At 45.5% G+C, this 17864-nt stretch overlaps 3 protein-coding genes across 3 annotated transcripts; 2 read left to right on the top strand and 1 right to left on the bottom strand.

The window, feature by feature from the left end:
* Nucleotides 1–520: 520 nt before the first annotated feature.
* On the top strand, nucleotides 521–5001 carry LOC102714269 (ankyrin repeat domain-containing protein 13B). Its single transcript, XM_006649091.3, has 2 exons — nucleotides 521–2347; nucleotides 4216–5001. The coding sequence occupies exons 1-2, from the start codon at nucleotides 848–850 to the stop codon at nucleotides 4612–4614; spliced, it is 1899 nt and encodes a 632-aa protein (XP_006649154.2). The 5' UTR covers nucleotides 521–847; the 3' UTR covers nucleotides 4615–5001.
* A 962-nt stretch (nucleotides 5002–5963) lies between these two features.
* Nucleotides 5964–10405, top strand: LOC102714541 (KIN14B-interacting protein At4g14310). Its single transcript, XM_006649092.2, has 3 exons — nucleotides 5964–7953; nucleotides 8053–8675; nucleotides 9703–10405. The coding sequence occupies exons 1-3, from the start codon at nucleotides 6058–6060 to the stop codon at nucleotides 10232–10234; spliced, it is 3051 nt and encodes a 1016-aa protein (XP_006649155.1). The 5' UTR covers nucleotides 5964–6057; the 3' UTR covers nucleotides 10235–10405.
* A 212-nt stretch (nucleotides 10406–10617) lies between these two features.
* On the bottom strand, nucleotides 10618–15576 carry LOC102715095 (phosphate transporter PHO1-2). The gene is made up of 15 exons (XM_040520392.1): nucleotides 15284–15576; nucleotides 15078–15131; nucleotides 14683–14974; nucleotides 14104–14485; nucleotides 13484–13532; nucleotides 13135–13209; nucleotides 12883–13012; nucleotides 12681–12801; nucleotides 12192–12435; nucleotides 11997–12101; nucleotides 11869–11913; nucleotides 11631–11783; nucleotides 11263–11544; nucleotides 11045–11181; nucleotides 10618–10960 (listed from the first exon to the last, which is right to left on the bottom strand). The coding sequence occupies exons 1-15, from the start codon at nucleotides 15554–15556 to the stop codon at nucleotides 10873–10875; spliced, it is 2430 nt and encodes an 809-aa protein (XP_040376326.1). The 5' UTR covers nucleotides 15557–15576; the 3' UTR covers nucleotides 10618–10872.
* Nucleotides 15577–17864: the final 2288 nt, after the last annotated feature.

Genomic DNA, 17864 nt, shown 5'->3' on the forward strand with positions numbered 1-17864 from the left:
AAGCTCTAATATGAGCTGATTTTTTATTTTTTAAGTGCACACGCTTCAGGAACTTCTTTAAAAAATATATATCAAATATGGTTAAAAATAAAACTAATCTGTTTTCAAGTTTATAATAATTAATAGCAAGTACCATATACTAATAACCTTTTTATTTTACCTACATTGATCAGTCAAACAATATCTGTGGTAGCACACTCGATGTTCCCAGCCAAAAACATCGTTAACTTTTCCGACCATGCTTTGGTCACAATGCAAACCGTCCTCGCGATTATGACATGGGGGTCTGTTTAGGGAGTTTCTTTCAGCTGCAGTTTTTCTCAAAAGTCTAAGAATCTATAGTGACTAACAATCCAGAAGTGGGAGGGAGAAGCTGAGTTTAGAAGTTTTTCCGAATTAAAAAGTTACTGCTAAGCAGCTGGAATCCAAAACTCTCAAAAATAGGCCCATGGTCGCGTTCACCGTGACACTACCAACCCAACCCAAAACCCCCCCACAGATCGGAGTCGGAGGGCGCGAGACAGAATCAGAATCACACGCACCCGCACACGCACAAGCGCAGCGAGCAGAGGAGAGGAGAGGAGAGGAGAGGGGAAAAAACACCGAGACATCGCCCGAAACAGGACCACTTCCCCTCCTCCTCCTCCCCCTCTCGCCTCCTCCGCCTCCGGTGGGTCTCCAGGCTCCCCCTCCGCCGCGCCTGGCCGCCGAGGGGAGCGCGGATCCCGAGGCTGCTCCCGGCGAGAGCCAGATCTGGTTCCATGCCGCCTAGCTCGGCCTAGATCCGCCCGCCTCGCCTGGCCTGACCTGACCTAGCTGCGTCCGGGTTGGGGGGGACTTGAGGGGGATGGAGGACGCGTCCAAGTACGCGCACAGCCCGGCCCACCTCGCCGTGGTGCGGCGGGACCATGCGTCGCTCCGCCGCCTGGTCGCGGGGCTGCCCCGCCTCCCGCGCGCGGGGGAGGTGGCGACGGAGGAGGAGTCCATCGCCGGGGAGGCCGTGGCGGACGCGGTGTCGGCCGTCATCGACCGCAGGGACGTGCCGCGGAGGGAGACCCCGCTCCACCTCGCGGTGCGCCTCCGGGACCCCGTCGCCGCCGACATCCTCATGTCCGCCGGCGCCGACTGGTCGCTCCAGAATGCCGACGGGTGGTCCGCGCTCCAGGAGGCGGTCTGCACGCGGGAGGACGCCATCGCCACCATCATCGCGCGGCACTACCAGCCCCTCGCGTGGGCCAAGTGGTGCCGCCGCCTCCCGCGCGTCCTCGCCTCCATCAACCGCATCCGCGACTTCTACATGGAGATCTCCTTCCACTTCGAGTCGTCCGTCATACCCTTCATCGGCCGCATCGCCCCGTCTGACACCTACCGCATTTGGAAGCGAGGCGCAGCACTGCGGGCCGACATGACGCTTGCCGGATTCGACGGTTTCCGCATCCAGCGCTCAGACCAGACCTTCTTGTTTCTTGGGGATGGTGCTCGTCCGGAGGATGCTGGGGGCAAAGAGTTGCACCCAGGTTCTCTCATAGTGCTGGCTCATAAGGATAAGGAGATTACAGACGCATTGGAGGGAGCAGGGGTGCAACCAACGGAGGCGGAGGTAGCTCATGAGGTGACATTGATGTCAAAGACGAATATGTATCGTCCTGGGATTGATGTCACGCAGGCAGAGCTTATTCCACATTTGAACTGGCGCCGGCAAGAGAGGACCGAAGCCGTTGGCCATTGGAAAGCTAAGGTTTATGATATGTTAAATGTCCTGGTGACTGTGAAGTCAAGGCGCGTGCCGGGGGCAATGACAGATGAGGAGCTGTTTGCGATGGATGGGGAGGAGAAGAATGGGAGGGGCGCAGAGCTTGATGCAGAGTTGGATGAAGTGTTGACAGCTGAAGAGAGGAAACAGCTTGATTCTGCATTGAGAATGGGGAACCATGAAGAGGAATTTGAGGAGAGGGGTGAGGAAGGTGATGGTGGGGCTGATCATATGGAGGCAAATGGTGTGTCAAAAGATAAGAAGGGATGGTTTGGTTGGGGTGGCAAGAAAGGCGCCAAGAATGATGAAAAACCATCCAAGGTGGGGAGTAAGGATGAATCAGGTGATCTAGGAAAGGGGAAGGAGAAGAGCAGCAACAAGAAGAAGAAGGGTGCCTCGTCAGGGGATTCAAATAAACATGAAAGTGAATACAAGAAGGGTTTACGACCTGTGTTGTGGTTGACACCGGATTTCCCTTTGAAGACAGATGAACTGATCCCTTTACTCGATGTTCTGGCAAACAAAGTGAAAGCTGTCAGGAGGCTTAGGGAACTATTGACTACTAAACTGCCTCCAGGAACATTTCCGGTGAAGGTAACCACCTGCCAACTCTCAAATTACGCCACCTATTTCAGTTACTAATTGAAATTTTGAAATGAATGCATATTCCCGTGCATTTTTGTCAAAATTTGCATGCTTATATGTTCTCCAATATATATGGCAATATGACTCTTATGTAACTCAATCAACAACTATTTGCTGATTGTGTGAGCAATTGCTCCACACTGGTTTCTTGAGTGTTAGTGCTTGCTGTTTGACGAACCTGCTGTGCCATGTTTGCTTGCTAGTGCTAGTTGGGACTTGTGCTGCTTGAACCGGCTTATGCCCTGCTTATGAATACATGTTTCTTTATTCATGGTGCTGTTATGTAGCTACGCATATTGTTTATCTTTGGACTGTACATATCAATACAAGTTAGTATTGTTTGAGTTATAGAACTAGCACATTTTATGTGTGTTCTCCAGGGTAATCAATCCCTTGCACTAACAAGACATTATCATAAGATATGGTGCCTGCCATGTGCTTGCATTCTAAATAGATATGATTGATGGAGGGTCGAATAATTAAACCTTCTCTATTAGTTACCACTACTATTGGCCGCCATGCCATTTGGAATAATTGGAGTTCAATAATTGATTATATATATATATATATATATATATATATATTTTATAGATAAATGAAATCTGCACTGTACTTGCAACATGTCATTGACTACTTGGTAGTTTTTGATAGTTTATGGTTGATGGCATTTCTTATTCTTATTGTATCCAACTTCCTATGGATATGGAACACCACCGAGTCATTGAATCTAGTGCAATTATCTTGTATATTTTCATTCGTTTGTTTGTGGGTTTTAAATTAACTTCAAAATTTTAAAAGTAGCTAGTGGGCTTCTGTTCCCACCACCAGTTCAATAATCCCACAGATTTAAGAAACTGACAAAAAGGTATCCTTATTTTCTTTGAAGTTCTAAAAACTTCCATATGTTTATTATTTCCTGTTCATCCACTTTGTCCCTTCCTCTGAGTCTTGATTAGCTGGGTCCTACTCCAAACCACCAGAAAACTGATGCCCCACTGTTCCCTACTGACCATGTATCCCCAAAGGCAGTTAATGATCCATCGACATCTTGTGACCACTCTTCCTGTCAAATGTTTTGCATGCACAATCTTTTCTTTGGTGAATGCTGCAGTATTTTTCCATTGCATTATTGGACTATCTGTTACCCTTTTCACATCTGCCATTCTTTATTGTTTCTCCATTGGTACAAATATCTTGTCTCAATGTGCACAGTAATATGAATATTTTCACCATTTGTTTTGAATCTTATTTCTTGTTGGATATGGCTTTGTGGTACTAGTACAAGGACTTTGCATTGCAGTGTAATTATTCTTTCACACAGTCTGAACTTTGAAATATGATATCCGCTTTTACCAAAATTAACACCAACAGTTTGAGTACAGCAAAGGCAGCACCTAACTGTATTTGAACAGGCCAGGTCTAGATGCCAGAAAGGGCATTTTTGGTCATTGTACATTTTCTGTTTGCCTAGCCAATAACATTTTGGACTTCTCCACAATTTTTTGTGGGCTCCTTAATTTTAATTGGCATATAAAAGAACGAGTGTTCGCTTGAAGGACTGGTTAACAGAATTCTTGCTATAAATTGGCACATAAAAGAACGAGTGTTTGCTTGAAGGACTGGTTAACAGAATTCTTGCTATAAATGCTCGTTTCACCTACAGTTTTGTGATATATATGTATTTTTCTGCTTGAGTGGCACTTTGGGTGTTTCTCTTATTAGCAAAAATGAAAACATTAATTACCACATGCATTATTTTTTACATGCTATATTTTGAAAAATATGATATCTGACTTTATGTAGCATTGATTTTTCAGATTGCCATACCTATTGTTCCAACGATACGAGTCATTGTGACGTTCACAAAGTTTGAAGAGCTACAGCCTTTGGATGAGTTTGCTACCCCACCTTCAAGCCCAACGCAATTCCAGGATGCCAAGGGCAAGGAATCAGAAGGATCAGGGTCATGGTATTCATGGGTTAGAGGGGGCCGTGGTGCACAGTCTAGTGATAGTGGTGATAGCCGTAACTGGAAAGATGAGGTTGATCCCTTCCAAATACCTTCCGACTACACCTGGGTTGATGCCAACGAGAAGAAAAGGAGGATGAAGGCAAAGAAAGCCAAGAACAGGCGGGGGTCAACTCGGAAACAGTCATCAAAAAGCACCTCCTCGGAAGGAGGTAACCACCCTATGATGGATGGCTTCGAGGAGTGAAACATGTTCACCACATAGCAGGCCCCCTTTCACTCAGAGATGTTAGATGTTGATGTCAGCTGCGCTGCGCACCCGACAGCATAGGTTGATAACATGCTCTGGAGAACGCATAGTTGATCAGAGGCGGATCTCCTTGAGAGGAAGTACAGGATGGCTTATACCCCGCTAATCTGTAATTCAATTCTATTTTTTGTTCCCCTTTATCTCTTCTTCCCAGTTGGATGTATGTTTGATGATCATGATGATACGGCCCTGTTGTTGTTAAAGATGTGTTTCCAGAGGGGGCTGTTTAGCTGTAGCATTTCCCCTCCTGTTGTATGAAAACCCACGAATCTGGCAGTGATTTTCTCGCAAAGAGGAAGCTCAATGCACATGCTTCCTTTATAACTGCTTCTGTACGGTGTACCTCTCTCGCTTTCTTTCCAAGGAGAATTTGGTCCCTTGTGCTTCCCAGAGACGTTACCATAATAACTTTCTGTACTTAATTACAACTGTTATACCAATAGCTTGCTTTAGCTCGTTGTTACTGTGATGTTCTTATTGAGGTTAGGCAGACCATTTGATCTGCAGGCTGCTGTTGAGAGCGAAACCCAGCGATGCAGAAATCTAACAGCTCAGGCAGGACAAAACTTATGGTTTATGATTGTGAAGGCTCATGTAGTTTATTGTGTAGTACCTATCTTGAGATCAACGCAATTTGGGATTTGCCAGGTTGGTAAGCTAGGCCGCCAGTTTATGTTAGAACGTATGGTCAAGGCAAACACAACGTTGAATGCCAAAATTAGGTGCCCAACCACTAGAACAGCCTCCATCTTTTTGGCTTACTTGTGTTTATAATAAGTTAAAACTTAAGGTATATAATAAGTTGAAACTTAAGTTTAGAGTTGAATTTAAGTTTTTTTATTGTAGTTTATTTTACAAAGTTTGTTTTTATATTGCTAAGAACACACATCTAAAAATTTTTCTCATAAATTATTTTTAAATATAACCCATATAATTTAAATTTTATAGAACAATATAGGCGTTCTGGTACCGATTATCATTATCCCAATCATTACAATGACTCTCGAACAAATCAAGTGCTTTGGAAGAAAATGTAGCCGATCCAACAAATCAAAAATCAAAGACAATCTTTTGACACGGTTGGAAGAATTAGAAAGAAGCTCATAAACTGGGCCGAGTCATGGGCGCAGGCCCAACAAGACCACAGAATCGTTCGTCCGGTCACTGCCAGAGCGGGCCCGACCCCTGCTCCTTTCGGCGGGGCCCACATCCAGCGTCCCGCTCGAAACATTTCGAAATTTGAAACGCTCTCCCCGGTCGTAAATCCGAAATCAAACCATTCCCAAATCTCGCAATCAATCAGAGGAGGCCATCCCCCCACCGTCTCGTCTTCCTCAGATCCCCCAAAACCCTAACCACTACCACCATCGCCTCCCCGCCATGGCCTCCCGCATCAAGGACCGCGGCAAGGCCGCACCCGCCTCCCGCCCGCTCACCCCCAAGACCACCACCGCCTCCTCCTCATCCTCCTCCGCTCGCCGCACCCCCGCCTTTGCCGCCCCCGGCAAGGAGAACTCGGCGTCCAAGCCCTCCAAGCCCACCTCCGCCGTGCGGTGGTCCACGTCGTCGATCCCGAGGGCCAGCAGGATCCCGAGCTCGGTGGAGTCTTCCAAGCTCGTCTCCACACTCAGAGCCTCCTCGGTGATGCCCGGGAGGGCGTCTATCGGGAAGGACATGGATGCGGAGGCGGGCCTGCGGCGGAGCGTGAGTGGTGGGATTAGGGGCGCTCCGGAGAGGGCGAGGAGGTCGGTGGGTAGCGTTGGAGTTAGGGTCTCGGATGCGAGGAGAGCAAGCAGCGTGCCTCGTGCTGATGCTAGGGTGAAGGGGATTGATGAGACCAGTGGGAAAAGAGAAGGCTTTGATGGTAAGCATAAGCAAATGCATGTCATTTACAGGAAAAGAGAGAGCTTTGATGCAAAGTTGAAGCTGACCAGTGGTAAGAGAGAGAGCGTTGATGTTAATGTGACCAAGCAATGTGATGGGATCAAAGGGAAAAGGGTGGGTTCTGATAGCAATTTAAAGAAGCAATGTGATCGGATTGGTGGCGAAAATGAAGGCATTGATGTGAATGGGAGACCTGGAGATGAAATCAATAAGAAGAAAGATGGATTTGACACGAAGTTGGTGAAAGAGATTCATCCCAAGAAAACTGTATCTAGTGCCACTGATTTGGGAGTTGCGCCTTTTTCTGCTGCTGAGAAGGATGGTGATGGAGGCAACGATGCTGTTATCCCTGTGTTCACTGTCCATGTGATGGACACGATTGATGTTCCTTGCATTGTCAGGGAAGAGAAGAAAAATACTGACGAGCCTAAGAAGCAGGAAGAAAAGAGCAAGCTGGCAGACAAGATTAGAGTTTTTGAGAAAGCGTCTGTGAGTGTGGAAGGAAAATCAGTGAAGTCTGTTTCCAGTTTGAACAAGTACCCAAGCAAGCTGCATGAGAAATTAGCTGCATTGGAAGGGAGAGTCCAAAAGATAGCGACCGATATCAAGAAGACCAAAGAGATGCTGGATGAGAATAACCCGGACGAGCCAAAGCAGATATTATCTAATATCCAGAAGGAGATTACTGCCATTGAGAAGGCAATTTCCCATGTCAAGGATGATAATAAGATTCAGCTTGGTACTGCAGATGATGTCGAGTGTGAGATATCTCATCCTCAAAAGGCTGCAAAATGTGCTGTTACAAAGCCAAGTGACCTGAAGCACGCCGCAAAAGGTATGAATACTGATGAACTAGAGGCGAGGTTCTTTCCACATCATAAACTGTTGAGAGACCGCAAACCGTCTAGTGCGGCTCAACAGGAAGCATCCATGTCTGTGAAAAAGGATTGTAACATAAATATGGAACTTTCTTCTCTTGTCTGTCCAGAGGATGAGAATAGCATAGCCATGGAGTTTCTGGCTTCCTTAGATGGTGAACAAAGCGACTTCTTCAAGAATCGCAGAGTGAAGAACTTGGAAAAAACTGTTATATGTGAAGCAGCAGATTCTAGCAGCAAGACATCAGGACAAAGTTCCTCAAATAATGCGGTAGGCCCAAATCATGAGCAGGAAATTGAATTGCTTGCTACTGAGAAGCTAGAAGAGTTTGATGAACAAGAGAACAAGTCATCTATGATTTTACAGGAGGAAACAGAAGAGTTCTGTAGTGATCAGTTATTAGGGATAGGAAACAAATCCTCAACTGGTGGATGGTTTGTTTCGGAGGGGGAGGCTGTTCTTCTTGCACATGGAGATGGTACCTGCTCTTACTATGATATTGCAAACCGTGAGGTACTGTGATTATTTATTATGTTTTCTTCTTATTGTTTTCATATTTATGCCCATACAAATTTTTTGAAGTGCTGATTGTGTTAAACTGAAATGATACAGTTCAAGTCTGAATACAAGCCTCCAAGTGTGATCTCAAATAACATGTGGGGTGATTGCTGGTTGATCCGTGCCCCGGGTGTTGATGGATGCTCAGGAAGATATGTAGTCGCAGCATCAGCTGGCAATGCACTGGACCCTGGATTTTGCAGCTGGGATTACTATAGCAGAGAAGCAAAAGCATTTCATGTTGAGGAGATATCTCACGCCTCCTCAGTAACATCATCCAGAACTGTTCTTGGGCCCCTTCCTAATATAGGTTCATCAAGATCTAGCTCTGCAATTTCTACTTTAGAAAGACAGCAATGGTGGTATAGACCCTGTGGACCGCTCCTACTTTCTTCTGCTAGCAAGCAAAAGATGATCACAGCTTATGACATCCGAGATGGTGAAGTAGTGATGAAATGGGAAGCGAGCAATCCAGTACAGGGGATGGAATATTCCAGCCCACTGCAATGGCGTAGCAGGGGGAAGGTTGTAATTGCTGGTACTGAGTCAATTGGGTTGTGGGATGTTAATTCGCTTAACCCACAACCCTTATTATCTGTTGCTTCAGCTGGTAAAAAACTTTACTGCCTCCATGTGAACAACACTGATGCAGAGCTGGGTGGAGGAGTTCGTCAAAGGTATGCCTGAAAATATTAGCTTGAACACCCTTCACATGCCATTGTTAACGCTATGTTAGGTCCTGTCTGGTTGAACTTGGCTTACTTTTACAAATGTAGAATTTTTGTTGTTCACTTACCTACAGCCAGTGATAACGTAAACGGTAAACGGTAGACAGTCGGTGAGGCTTTGTTTAGCGTTTAGGGTGTTTAGACGGTGTTTAAACGGCCTAAACGGTTTTGTACTGTAGCAACTTTTCAACAAAGTTAAAGCCTTTTCCACTGACCTTTCTTGAAGCAGTTGAATTCCTTTGATGTCTTTTATCTCCAAAGACCAGAGATTTACAGCACGGACAGAGCTGCGAAGATCCTGGACGCAGCAGCGGCTACACTGGTTTGGACAGCAGCGGCAGGAATAGACCTGCGGCTCGTGCATGCGGCGGCTCGTGCGCGCGGCAGCTGTGTGGCATGGCGACTGCTGCGAGCAGAAGCTACGCGGGCACGGCGGCGGGCTCGACGGCTGCGTGGGCGCGGCAGCTGTGCGGCGGCGGCCGGAAAGGATGTGTGGCTGGAACCCTGGGTGGCAAGCAAGCCCAAAAATTAATCTATATACGGCCCGCCAATACCCTGGCCAAATCTACCCCCCGCCCGCTCATTGTCCCGCCATTTTTTGTCTCCCGTCCACTGCGCCCAAAAACGTAAACGGCCCAGTGAACGGCCCAAACGGCGTTTAATACAGTTTAGGACCCGTCCCGTTTTGGCCGTTTTGGCCGTTTTTCTCCGTTTTGGACCGTTTAGACGGGTCAACCGTTTAATCGACTGATTAGGGGCTAAACAAGACGGTAGGCTTGTGTTTACCGTTTAAACACGTTTAGACGGCCGTCTAAAACCGTTTAGAAAAACACTGCCTACAGCTGATTTATTTTTGTCTTCATCATACCAACACTGAAAATTGAGAATGTAACTATCTGAAAGAGATGTGTGTTATCCTGTTTTCTGCGACCTGACATTTTCTTGAAGCTAACTAGTTTGTCATTTTGTTTTCCAGAGTTAGTTCATCTGAGGTGGAGGGAAACGATGGTGTTTTTAGTACACAGGAAAGTGTTAATATATTTGACTTTCGTGTACCTGCTGGCATCGGTCTTAAAATGGCAAGAAATGGTGGTACAGCAAGTTCAATCTTCTCTCGTGGTGACTCAGTATTTATTGGGAGCACAGAAGGTAAGCTGCAAATAAAAGGGGGGTTGAGATCACGAGTTCAGCAATATTCACTGAGAAAGGGGAAGGTTGTAGCAACCTATGAGCTACCTGATTTCAATGCCCACTTTCATCACTCTTCAATAACCCAAGTATGGGGCAACTCCAACCTTGTCTTGGCTGCGTGCGGCATGGGACTGTTTGCCTTTGACGCCTTCAAGGAGGATGTTCAACAAACTTACAGCTTTGACCGTGGAGCCACTCTTGGAGTAAGAGAGGCTATTGGCACCGATGATTTGTACTGTCCAACATTTGATTACTCATCATCACGGGTTCTTCTTGTCTCAAGAGACCGTCCAGCACATTGGAGGTATCTGTCATAGCTATCTATTTATCGTGTGCATCATGTGATCGACATGTAACATATGTACTCTGTTATGCTTAGTAGCTTATTTAGTCATCTGTAGTGTCAAGCATCTTGCTTTCACTGTATTAGCAGAATGATTGGGTTTATTCCCTTGCAGTTAATTAATATCTATTGCATTTTTATTATATCCCATTGTGTTCTTATTTCCTTCTCTAACATTGAATTGTTACTTATTTTGATTATTGGCACATTATTCAAATTCAGTTTTTGATGCACTGGTGCATATGACTTCATGCAATATCTTTTGTGGTGGGCATTTATCTCCCAATACATGCATAACATAACTATCAACAAAGTGAAGATCCTTGTTAGCTGAATGACGCCCAACAATCTTCAATGTACCAAGAAGGGATTGTTCCTTCTTTTCTGCCAAACTGCCTCGATTAGCTGCGCCTATCTAAAGCTTATTCCATCTTAATCAGCAACATCATGGTCTTGTGCACCGATGGTATCTGAAAACTTTATTCACCTATGTACCAAATCTAGCGGCAAGCAGTAGCACATAGCCTAGCAGAGGCAGCATCTCCATTCCTGGAACTCTGATCCTTACTGGCCTTGATATTGGCAGCATGCCGTCTTGTCCTTACTGCTTAATCAATCGGTTTCAAGTTCACGGAATGGTAATGGGACAGTCTTCACTGCTCTGAACTTGCCAACGTTGTTCAAATGCTCATTCTCCAATCTGCAATCCCATGAACCATTTTGTTATGTTATAACATAATTCTAAATTAAAATTTAAGTTCTTGGTAAAAGTACTTCCAATTACCTATAGAAGTTCCAATGCCCTCGTCTGATTATCTCTAGTGAAGCAAGTGAGAAATCCAGCAAGCGTGACTCAACCTTACCCATATGGATCTTCATTACACTCTCAGTCCATGCTAGGCGAAGTGCAAGATTGAGCATCTGCATATTTTTGAAGGAATTAGTGTCCTAGATCTGGCATTTTCTAGCCTAGTCTGAGATGAAGTGTATAAAGCATAGTACCATGGATACATAGTAGATCGACTTATTCTTCAAAATTAGCTCGTTACGAAGCCATTTATTCTTAGATTTTGGGTTCAAGAAACCCCAATCCTTGACAAAGTCCCAGTACAGCTGGTAAATTGTGGCACCTGAGGATGAGATGATGACCATCCACACCCAGAAAGGTGTTGGCGTTGCAGCATATTTGAACCTGACAGCAGCTGCTACCATTGCTGATACATATTTTCCAGCATTGGCAAGTTGGTTGATATCATGTCCTTCCTCCAGGTACCTTCTTAAACACTTCAAAACATGACACAGCTTATTAGTTTGAAACTGATCCAAACAAAGTTGTTACTCTTTAGTAATGACCATCTAAATATTCATACCTGCAAGGCTCTCCAGAAGTATGGAAGAAAGGAGATCACATAGGCTAGATGCTTGTATTGTTGGCCACTGGTACAGGTCTCATATGGGTGAGTCCTAAAACTTCCAGCCATGAAGTAGCAGGCTGTAAATTCCATGTGCCTTAATAGTGGAATCTGCAGATTGCATTAGTTCACTCATAAGAAGCTGAACTCCAAGTCTCCAAATCTTTAGTATAGATTTCAGTTACTTCAATATTACCTGGCTAGTCAGTTGGTCAGCCATGAAAAAATCAGCCATCAGAACCTGCATGTCAAGGCAGTCTCCTTATCAGATAGGTGCTTTCAACATTTTGTGATAAGAAAACTTGTGAGGTCTTCAATATTTACCTTATAGAATGGTGAAAATATGATATTACGCATGACACGCATGAAGCAGTATCGTGTTGAGCGGTAGAATATGTCAAATGGACAGAATAGTACTCCTGTTGACAGCTGAAACAACAGATTCCGAGTTGAGAACTTGAAATCAGTACATGAAACAGAGCGGAATTACCAAATTTTCCCAAAGTTTGTGTTTCTTACTAGTAGGAGTGCTCCAGGCAAAGCATTGGCATAGGCTACACCGGCGTTCTTGAGGAAAAGATTGATAACTAGCGCAGCGACGACAGTGCACATGATCGATGCAGACATGAGGAAAGCATCCCGATGCGTCAGGGCAGTGTTCGAGGAGAAATCAAATATGAAGTTGTGATTGATCCTGGTGCTCTTCCACATGAAGAGGTTGCACCCATACAGGAAGATGTGCAGGCTGATGAGAGCAAACATGCTGCAGAAGCGAAGCCACAACTACATTACTTTGAGGTAAATCTGTACCTTTCATGATCATCAAGTCCTAACTCTAAGATTTCAAAATTTTGCAAACATTGAGCAACATGCTAAATCTAATAAATTGAACTCTTATCAAGAACAGAACATATCTAGCCTTCATGTTACTACCAGGCCCAAACACAGTAAAATCCTACTTCTAAATTGCACCAGTTTATACCCAGTTCTGAGTTCTGAAGAGTTAACCTGAAAACATGGTACACAATTTCCATGTAGGCTGTGTTCCCAGTGGAAGTAAAAATACCACTAACATGGGCTAAAATCGCGTATATGATGAATAGCGAAACGAAAGTGCCCGTGAACAAACCTGCAAATTAAAACATGAGATTTAGATGTGTGTATCAGATGGAGATGATAGATATGATCATCAGGTTGCTGAGCTACATGCCTACGAGGAAGGTGATCATGTGTGTGTTTCTGGGCTGCTGTGGCTTGAGGTATTTCATCGCCACCTTCCTGTCATTGCCTGTGAAATGCTTCATGAAGATGCACTCCACCTCATCTGCTAGCTGGAGTACCTGTTCACAGTTTCACTTGCTTCAGCTCATGTTCGTCGGATACATGTTTGCATCCCCCCAAAGAAAGTGATACGAATTGCATCTATTTCTGCAGCTTTCTGATAGGATATACCAGACCGTACCTTGTCGGAGCTGCTAAATGGCGACCTCTTCACCTTCTCTGAAAACAGGTCCGTACCTCGCTGTTGCTCGGACACCTGAAATTCACATGTCAATTACTATCAGTTGCATATCGCAAAAAAGAAAAAAAAAAGGAAAGAAAGGGAGACAAAAGAAATCAGTATATTCCTGAAAAGAAAATGTTTACCATGTTTCATGTTTTTTTTAAAGTTTGAGGGGACTAATAGTACACGCTAGATTTTTATTCTCTTTAATCTTTATTCTGTCTATTGTTTAGGCTCTTCATTCGTCCTGTCCATCCATTTCAAAAGTGCATAGATGATAGATGTGGCTAATTGATTAGTCTATTACCTTGACAAATTTCTTCAATATTTTGGTGAAAGCCTTTACATTGAGAGAGCTGCTCCCATCCATCCATACATGCAACCAAAAAGCATCCAAATCCGTCAGCACCACAAGAACAGCATAATAATTAACAAGAAAAAGAAAATACAAAGACAGCCACCTAAAATAATGGGTGAATCTACTTTGGAAAAACACAAAAGACTAATAATTTAACACGAAAAACAGTCGCTTTCATGTGATACAGCATGAGTATGGATGGCTAGTTGGCTACGTGATTTACACGGATGCTTCCATGCAAAGCGGGGTGAAATTTGACTAAACTAACTGTACTGCATGCTTGGGTGCAGTCCATGCTCTGTGACTCATGCTCCAACTAATTCATGATTAGATGCATCGATCTCTGAATAAACAACACAGCAAGCTTTTCCTTGTCAGGTTGATCAATTAACGAAACCATTATTTGGGTGCATGCAATTAACGTGATCGATCAGTTGCATGCAATTGGTGTGACTTTAGCCATGAGAATTCTAGCTGTATATTATAAATGTATTTGCATATTTTCAGCATATCATCTCATAGAAGATGTATGCAGATTTGCAAATGAGAAGAGATTGATGGCGGCGTGCCTGAATTTCTTGAGCAGCTCGAGGCCGCGGTAGAGCGCCATGAAGGCGTCGCGGATGTTCTTCTCGGCGTGCTGGATCTTCTTCCGGTGGACGAACGCGGCGGCGGGGTCGGCGCCGTCCTTGCGGAGCACGTTCACCAGCTCCTCCCACACCTTGAGCGCCGCCCGGCCGGGGCTCGTCGCCGGGATGTCGATCCTCACCGTCGCCGGCATCTGCAGCAGCGCGCCGCCGCCGCCCCGCCCCTTGCCGCCGTCCTTGGCGCCCTTGGTCTTCCCGGCCAACCCCACGAAGCTGACGCCGTTCCGCTCCAGCGCCGCCATCACCTCGTCCGCCACCGCCGCGCCCTCCGACACCTGCGCCTGCTGCAGCTCCAGGCTCCCATCTGCATCGAACACCACCGCCGCCGTGACGGCGACGCCGGCCGGTCGGTCACTCACGTGCGCCCATGCATGCGTAAAGGTGTGCGTGCGTGTGTAGGATTCATGTGTGGCGCGACGTGACGCGCGTGGTTGGTGTCGCGTTGACGTGTGCGATCCACCGCGCGCAGCAGCCGTGCACCACCGGCCACCATGCACCTACCTGACATGGACTGCGGCGAGGCGAGCCCGGAGAGCAGGTACCGCCCGCTGGAGCCGTTCACTGACGGCGACGGCGGCGACGAAGGCGGCGGCGGCGGCATGGAGCGGCTGCGGCCGAGGCCCCGGGCGCGGCGGGACGCGGCGTGGTCGGCGAGGATGCGCTTGACGTCGGCGAGGATCCGGAGCTGCTCCAGCAGCGCCTCGCCGCGCGCCAGCAGCTCCGCCTCCTGCCCCGTGTAGAACGCGTTCACCTTCTCCAGCTCCTCGTCCGCTCGCTCCAAGAACTCCCTCTCCTACCATTCCATCCATCTCCATTACTACTAGCTTTTCTCCTCAAAAATACACTATTCTATACTACTAGATATTCATTTAAATTAAAATTAAATTAATTTATACATGCTTGTCCGTGGATCGCACGAGCTCCCCTGTGTCCGGGCACTCCTCGTCCTCCTGTGGAAATGCACATATATACGTATACACATCAGAAATACGTACCACTACTCGATCAAGATGTATATATACGGCGTATGTATCCACCATGACGAATTAATACACGTATAAATAATTTAATTAGTAATATTTAATCCGACACGACGACGTACTGAAGCTGAAGCAGCGTGCAGGTGCAGCTGTCGCGCGGAGAAGCGGGCGGCGACGGCCCGAACGGGGTCAAGAATGGAGAACCCATAGCCGCCGCCTCCTTCCTTCCCGGCGTACGGCGGCGACGGCGGCGGGAGGATGTCGCCGGCGGCGAGGGCGTCGCGGCGGGAGACCTTGATCTTCTTGATGAGCTTCTTGAGCCTCTTGTAGTCGACGAACGCCGCCTTCCACTCCGGGATGATGCTGGCCTCGTACTCCCTCGAGAACTTCACCATCTTCCTCGCCTCCGGCCGGCCACCGCCGGAACACCAAGCTGCTCACAGCTTTGTTCGTTGCAGCTGATGGATATGGTGATCGATCGATCAAACGAACCGAAACGAACGTTCACATGTGTGCAAGGATCGATCAGGAGAAGGGTGCAGGACAGGGACAGGGCAGGCAGGAGTGATGGCACAAGCAACCGTGCTGCCTGCCTCGTAGCTTATATAGATAGACAGAGAGAGAAGGGCAAGCTGGTGCTCCTCCTCCTCTTCTTCCTCTTCGTCTTCTTCAACCTCTCTCTCCCTCTCTCCGCTCGCCTCGAGTGCTCCTACTATATAAGCCACTGGGTTGCTGGCTAGCTAGCTAGCCAAGATGCAGCAAAATTTGTCAGTGCTAGCTGCTGGTGCAGATACAGGGACAGATAGCTAGTGGCCGTGTGTGCTACAACTTACAGCAAGTAGTAGTAGTAGTAGAGGATTACAATATTAGGTAGAGATAGCTAAATTAAAGTTGGAAAGATATCTAAATTCAGACATAATGTTCATAGTGGGGATCGATTATGCAGAGTGTTGCGCAATATATACCATATATAAAACTGTTTGGGTTCTGTTCGTTCAGTTAGTGGCAACCTAGCTCAGTGCTTAATTTGGTCTCGATCAGTGGCATTACATATATATGGTTATAGATTGGATTACTAGTTTTGTAGGCGTAATTAAGCAGCTAATGATCTGGCTGGCTGTGGTAGCTAGCTAGCTTTTGTGATCAGTTGCATTCAGGGAGAAATTAACTAGTTAAATATTTTGGATTAAGGCAGTGTAGCGCAGAGAATTAAAGAGGGAGATAGGAGAAGGAAAGAAAAGAAAGAGAGGAGAAAGAAAGGTGGTTGCTTTAGTTCGGCTTGTTAATTTCAGCAGCCCATCTTTTGGGCGAAAAGGCAGGGGCAATGGAGTGAGGGAAACATGAGCAGCTGCAGGAATCAAGCAGAGACCCTTGCTTAAGCCACTCATCAACTCTTTCTCTCTCTCTCTCATATCGATCTCAGGCAACCATGTATGCAGCTACTAAATAATTAGCTAGTAGCCAGTAGTATTTAGTCATTAGTAATTAATTAGCTCATGTGTTAATTATTGCTCCTCTGCTTCAAATTACTTATAGTTTTAGTTTTATTCTAATTCCTAGATTTTACTTTTAATTTGTACAGTTTAATACTCCATCTGGTTTTTCAACAACATCGTTGTTCAAGTCTCTTGTCTTATCAAAATTATTTATTTTATTATAGTTTGTTTTACCGCTATATAATTGTTGCATATCGTAAAAAATGAAAAAGATAAATAGCAAAACATAAACCTAAAAAGTCAACCGTATCAAATATAAAGAAAATTAAAGAGAGAATAATTTAACGACACACGAATCATATAAAGAAAATTGAAGAGAGAATTAATACTCGTAGTATTAAAACATATATGTATTTTTCTTAAATCGACGGTGAAAGTTAGAAATTCTTAACCGAGAACAAAACAAAAAACGACAAATGGAAGGAGTAAATAATTAGTTCATTAAAGAAGAAGGGCAGTCCAGGGGAGCAGGACTAAGGTCGTAAACTAGGGTATAATATAGATTAGGGTATAACTTTTGATTGGAGTTTTTGAGCGGTGCAGCATGGATGGAGTGGCTGTACGCAGGGGGGGTATATAGCTTTACACATTTCGTAGCTCGATTGGATCGGGGAGACGGATCGATCGCAAGTTGGATCACACGATGGATGGAGGGAGCGGGCTAGGTGAGGCCGCCAGTACAGGGACCAGATCGGATGCATCGATCTGCGCCAATGGAGGCCACGCCGGCGCTGGTGGTGGTGGTGCCGCCGCCGCTGCGGCGAGGCTCTGACGTGGCCATGACGCCGCAACAATCCACCGCACCTGACCGCCCCACTCCTCCTTTTTTTTTTAATATACATACGTAGGTATTTTTTTAAAAAAATATAGCTAGTGCATAATTACCTGTCGCAAAATATAAGTTTATGTGTACTAAGAAAGTTGGTGAAATATAATGAAAAAAATGTTGTTATTGGTTGAGAATATGAAATAGGTAATTTTAGCGGTGGAAGCGTGTGACTGGTTGGAAAAACAACGTACGAGTAGAGGCTGTATTTTTGCGATATGTTTTTGAATGAAAGAACTTGTTATTAATTTATTTTTTTACATAAATGAAATAAACATAAGGAAGAATAACAGGTACATTTCCTAAAGTTTTGCTTGCTCTCTATATAAATCATTTTGTCATTTGCCATTCATACATATTATATATCCAAAACAAGTCCCT

Source organism: Oryza brachyantha, chromosome 2 (assembly GCF_000231095.2).
Source record: "Oryza brachyantha chromosome 2, ObraRS2, whole genome shotgun sequence".
NCBI classification, from domain to species: domain Eukaryota; kingdom Viridiplantae; phylum Streptophyta; class Magnoliopsida; order Poales; family Poaceae; genus Oryza; species Oryza brachyantha.

Coding starts and splice junctions, on each gene's coding strand:
- LOC102714269 (XM_006649091.3), top strand. CDS start 848: ATGGAGGACGCGTCCAAGTACGCGCACAGCCCGGCCCACCTCGCCGTG. Junction 2,348..4,215: donor CAGGAACATTTCCGGTGAAG/GTAACCACCTGC, acceptor TTGATTTTTCAG/ATTGCCATACCTATTGTTCC.
- LOC102714541 (XM_006649092.2), top strand. CDS start 6,058: ATGGCCTCCCGCATCAAGGACCGCGGCAAGGCCGCACCCGCCTCCCGC. Junction 7,954..8,052: donor ATGATATTGCAAACCGTGAG/GTACTGTGATTA, acceptor GAAATGATACAG/TTCAAGTCTGAATACAAGCC. Junction 8,676..9,702: donor GGTGGAGGAGTTCGTCAAAG/GTATGCCTGAAA, acceptor TTTGTTTTCCAG/AGTTAGTTCATCTGAGGTGG.
- LOC102715095 (XM_040520392.1), bottom strand. CDS start 15,556: ATGGTGAAGTTCTCGAGGGAGTACGAGGCCAGCATCATCCCGGAGTGG. Junction 13,533..14,103: donor GAGCTGCTCAAGAAATTCAG/GCACGCCGCCAT, acceptor GGATGGGAGCAG/CTCTCTCAATGTAAAGGCTT. Junction 13,210..13,483: donor TATTGAAGAAATTTGTCAAG/GTAATAGACTAA, acceptor TGTGAATTTCAG/GTGTCCGAGCAACAGCGAGG.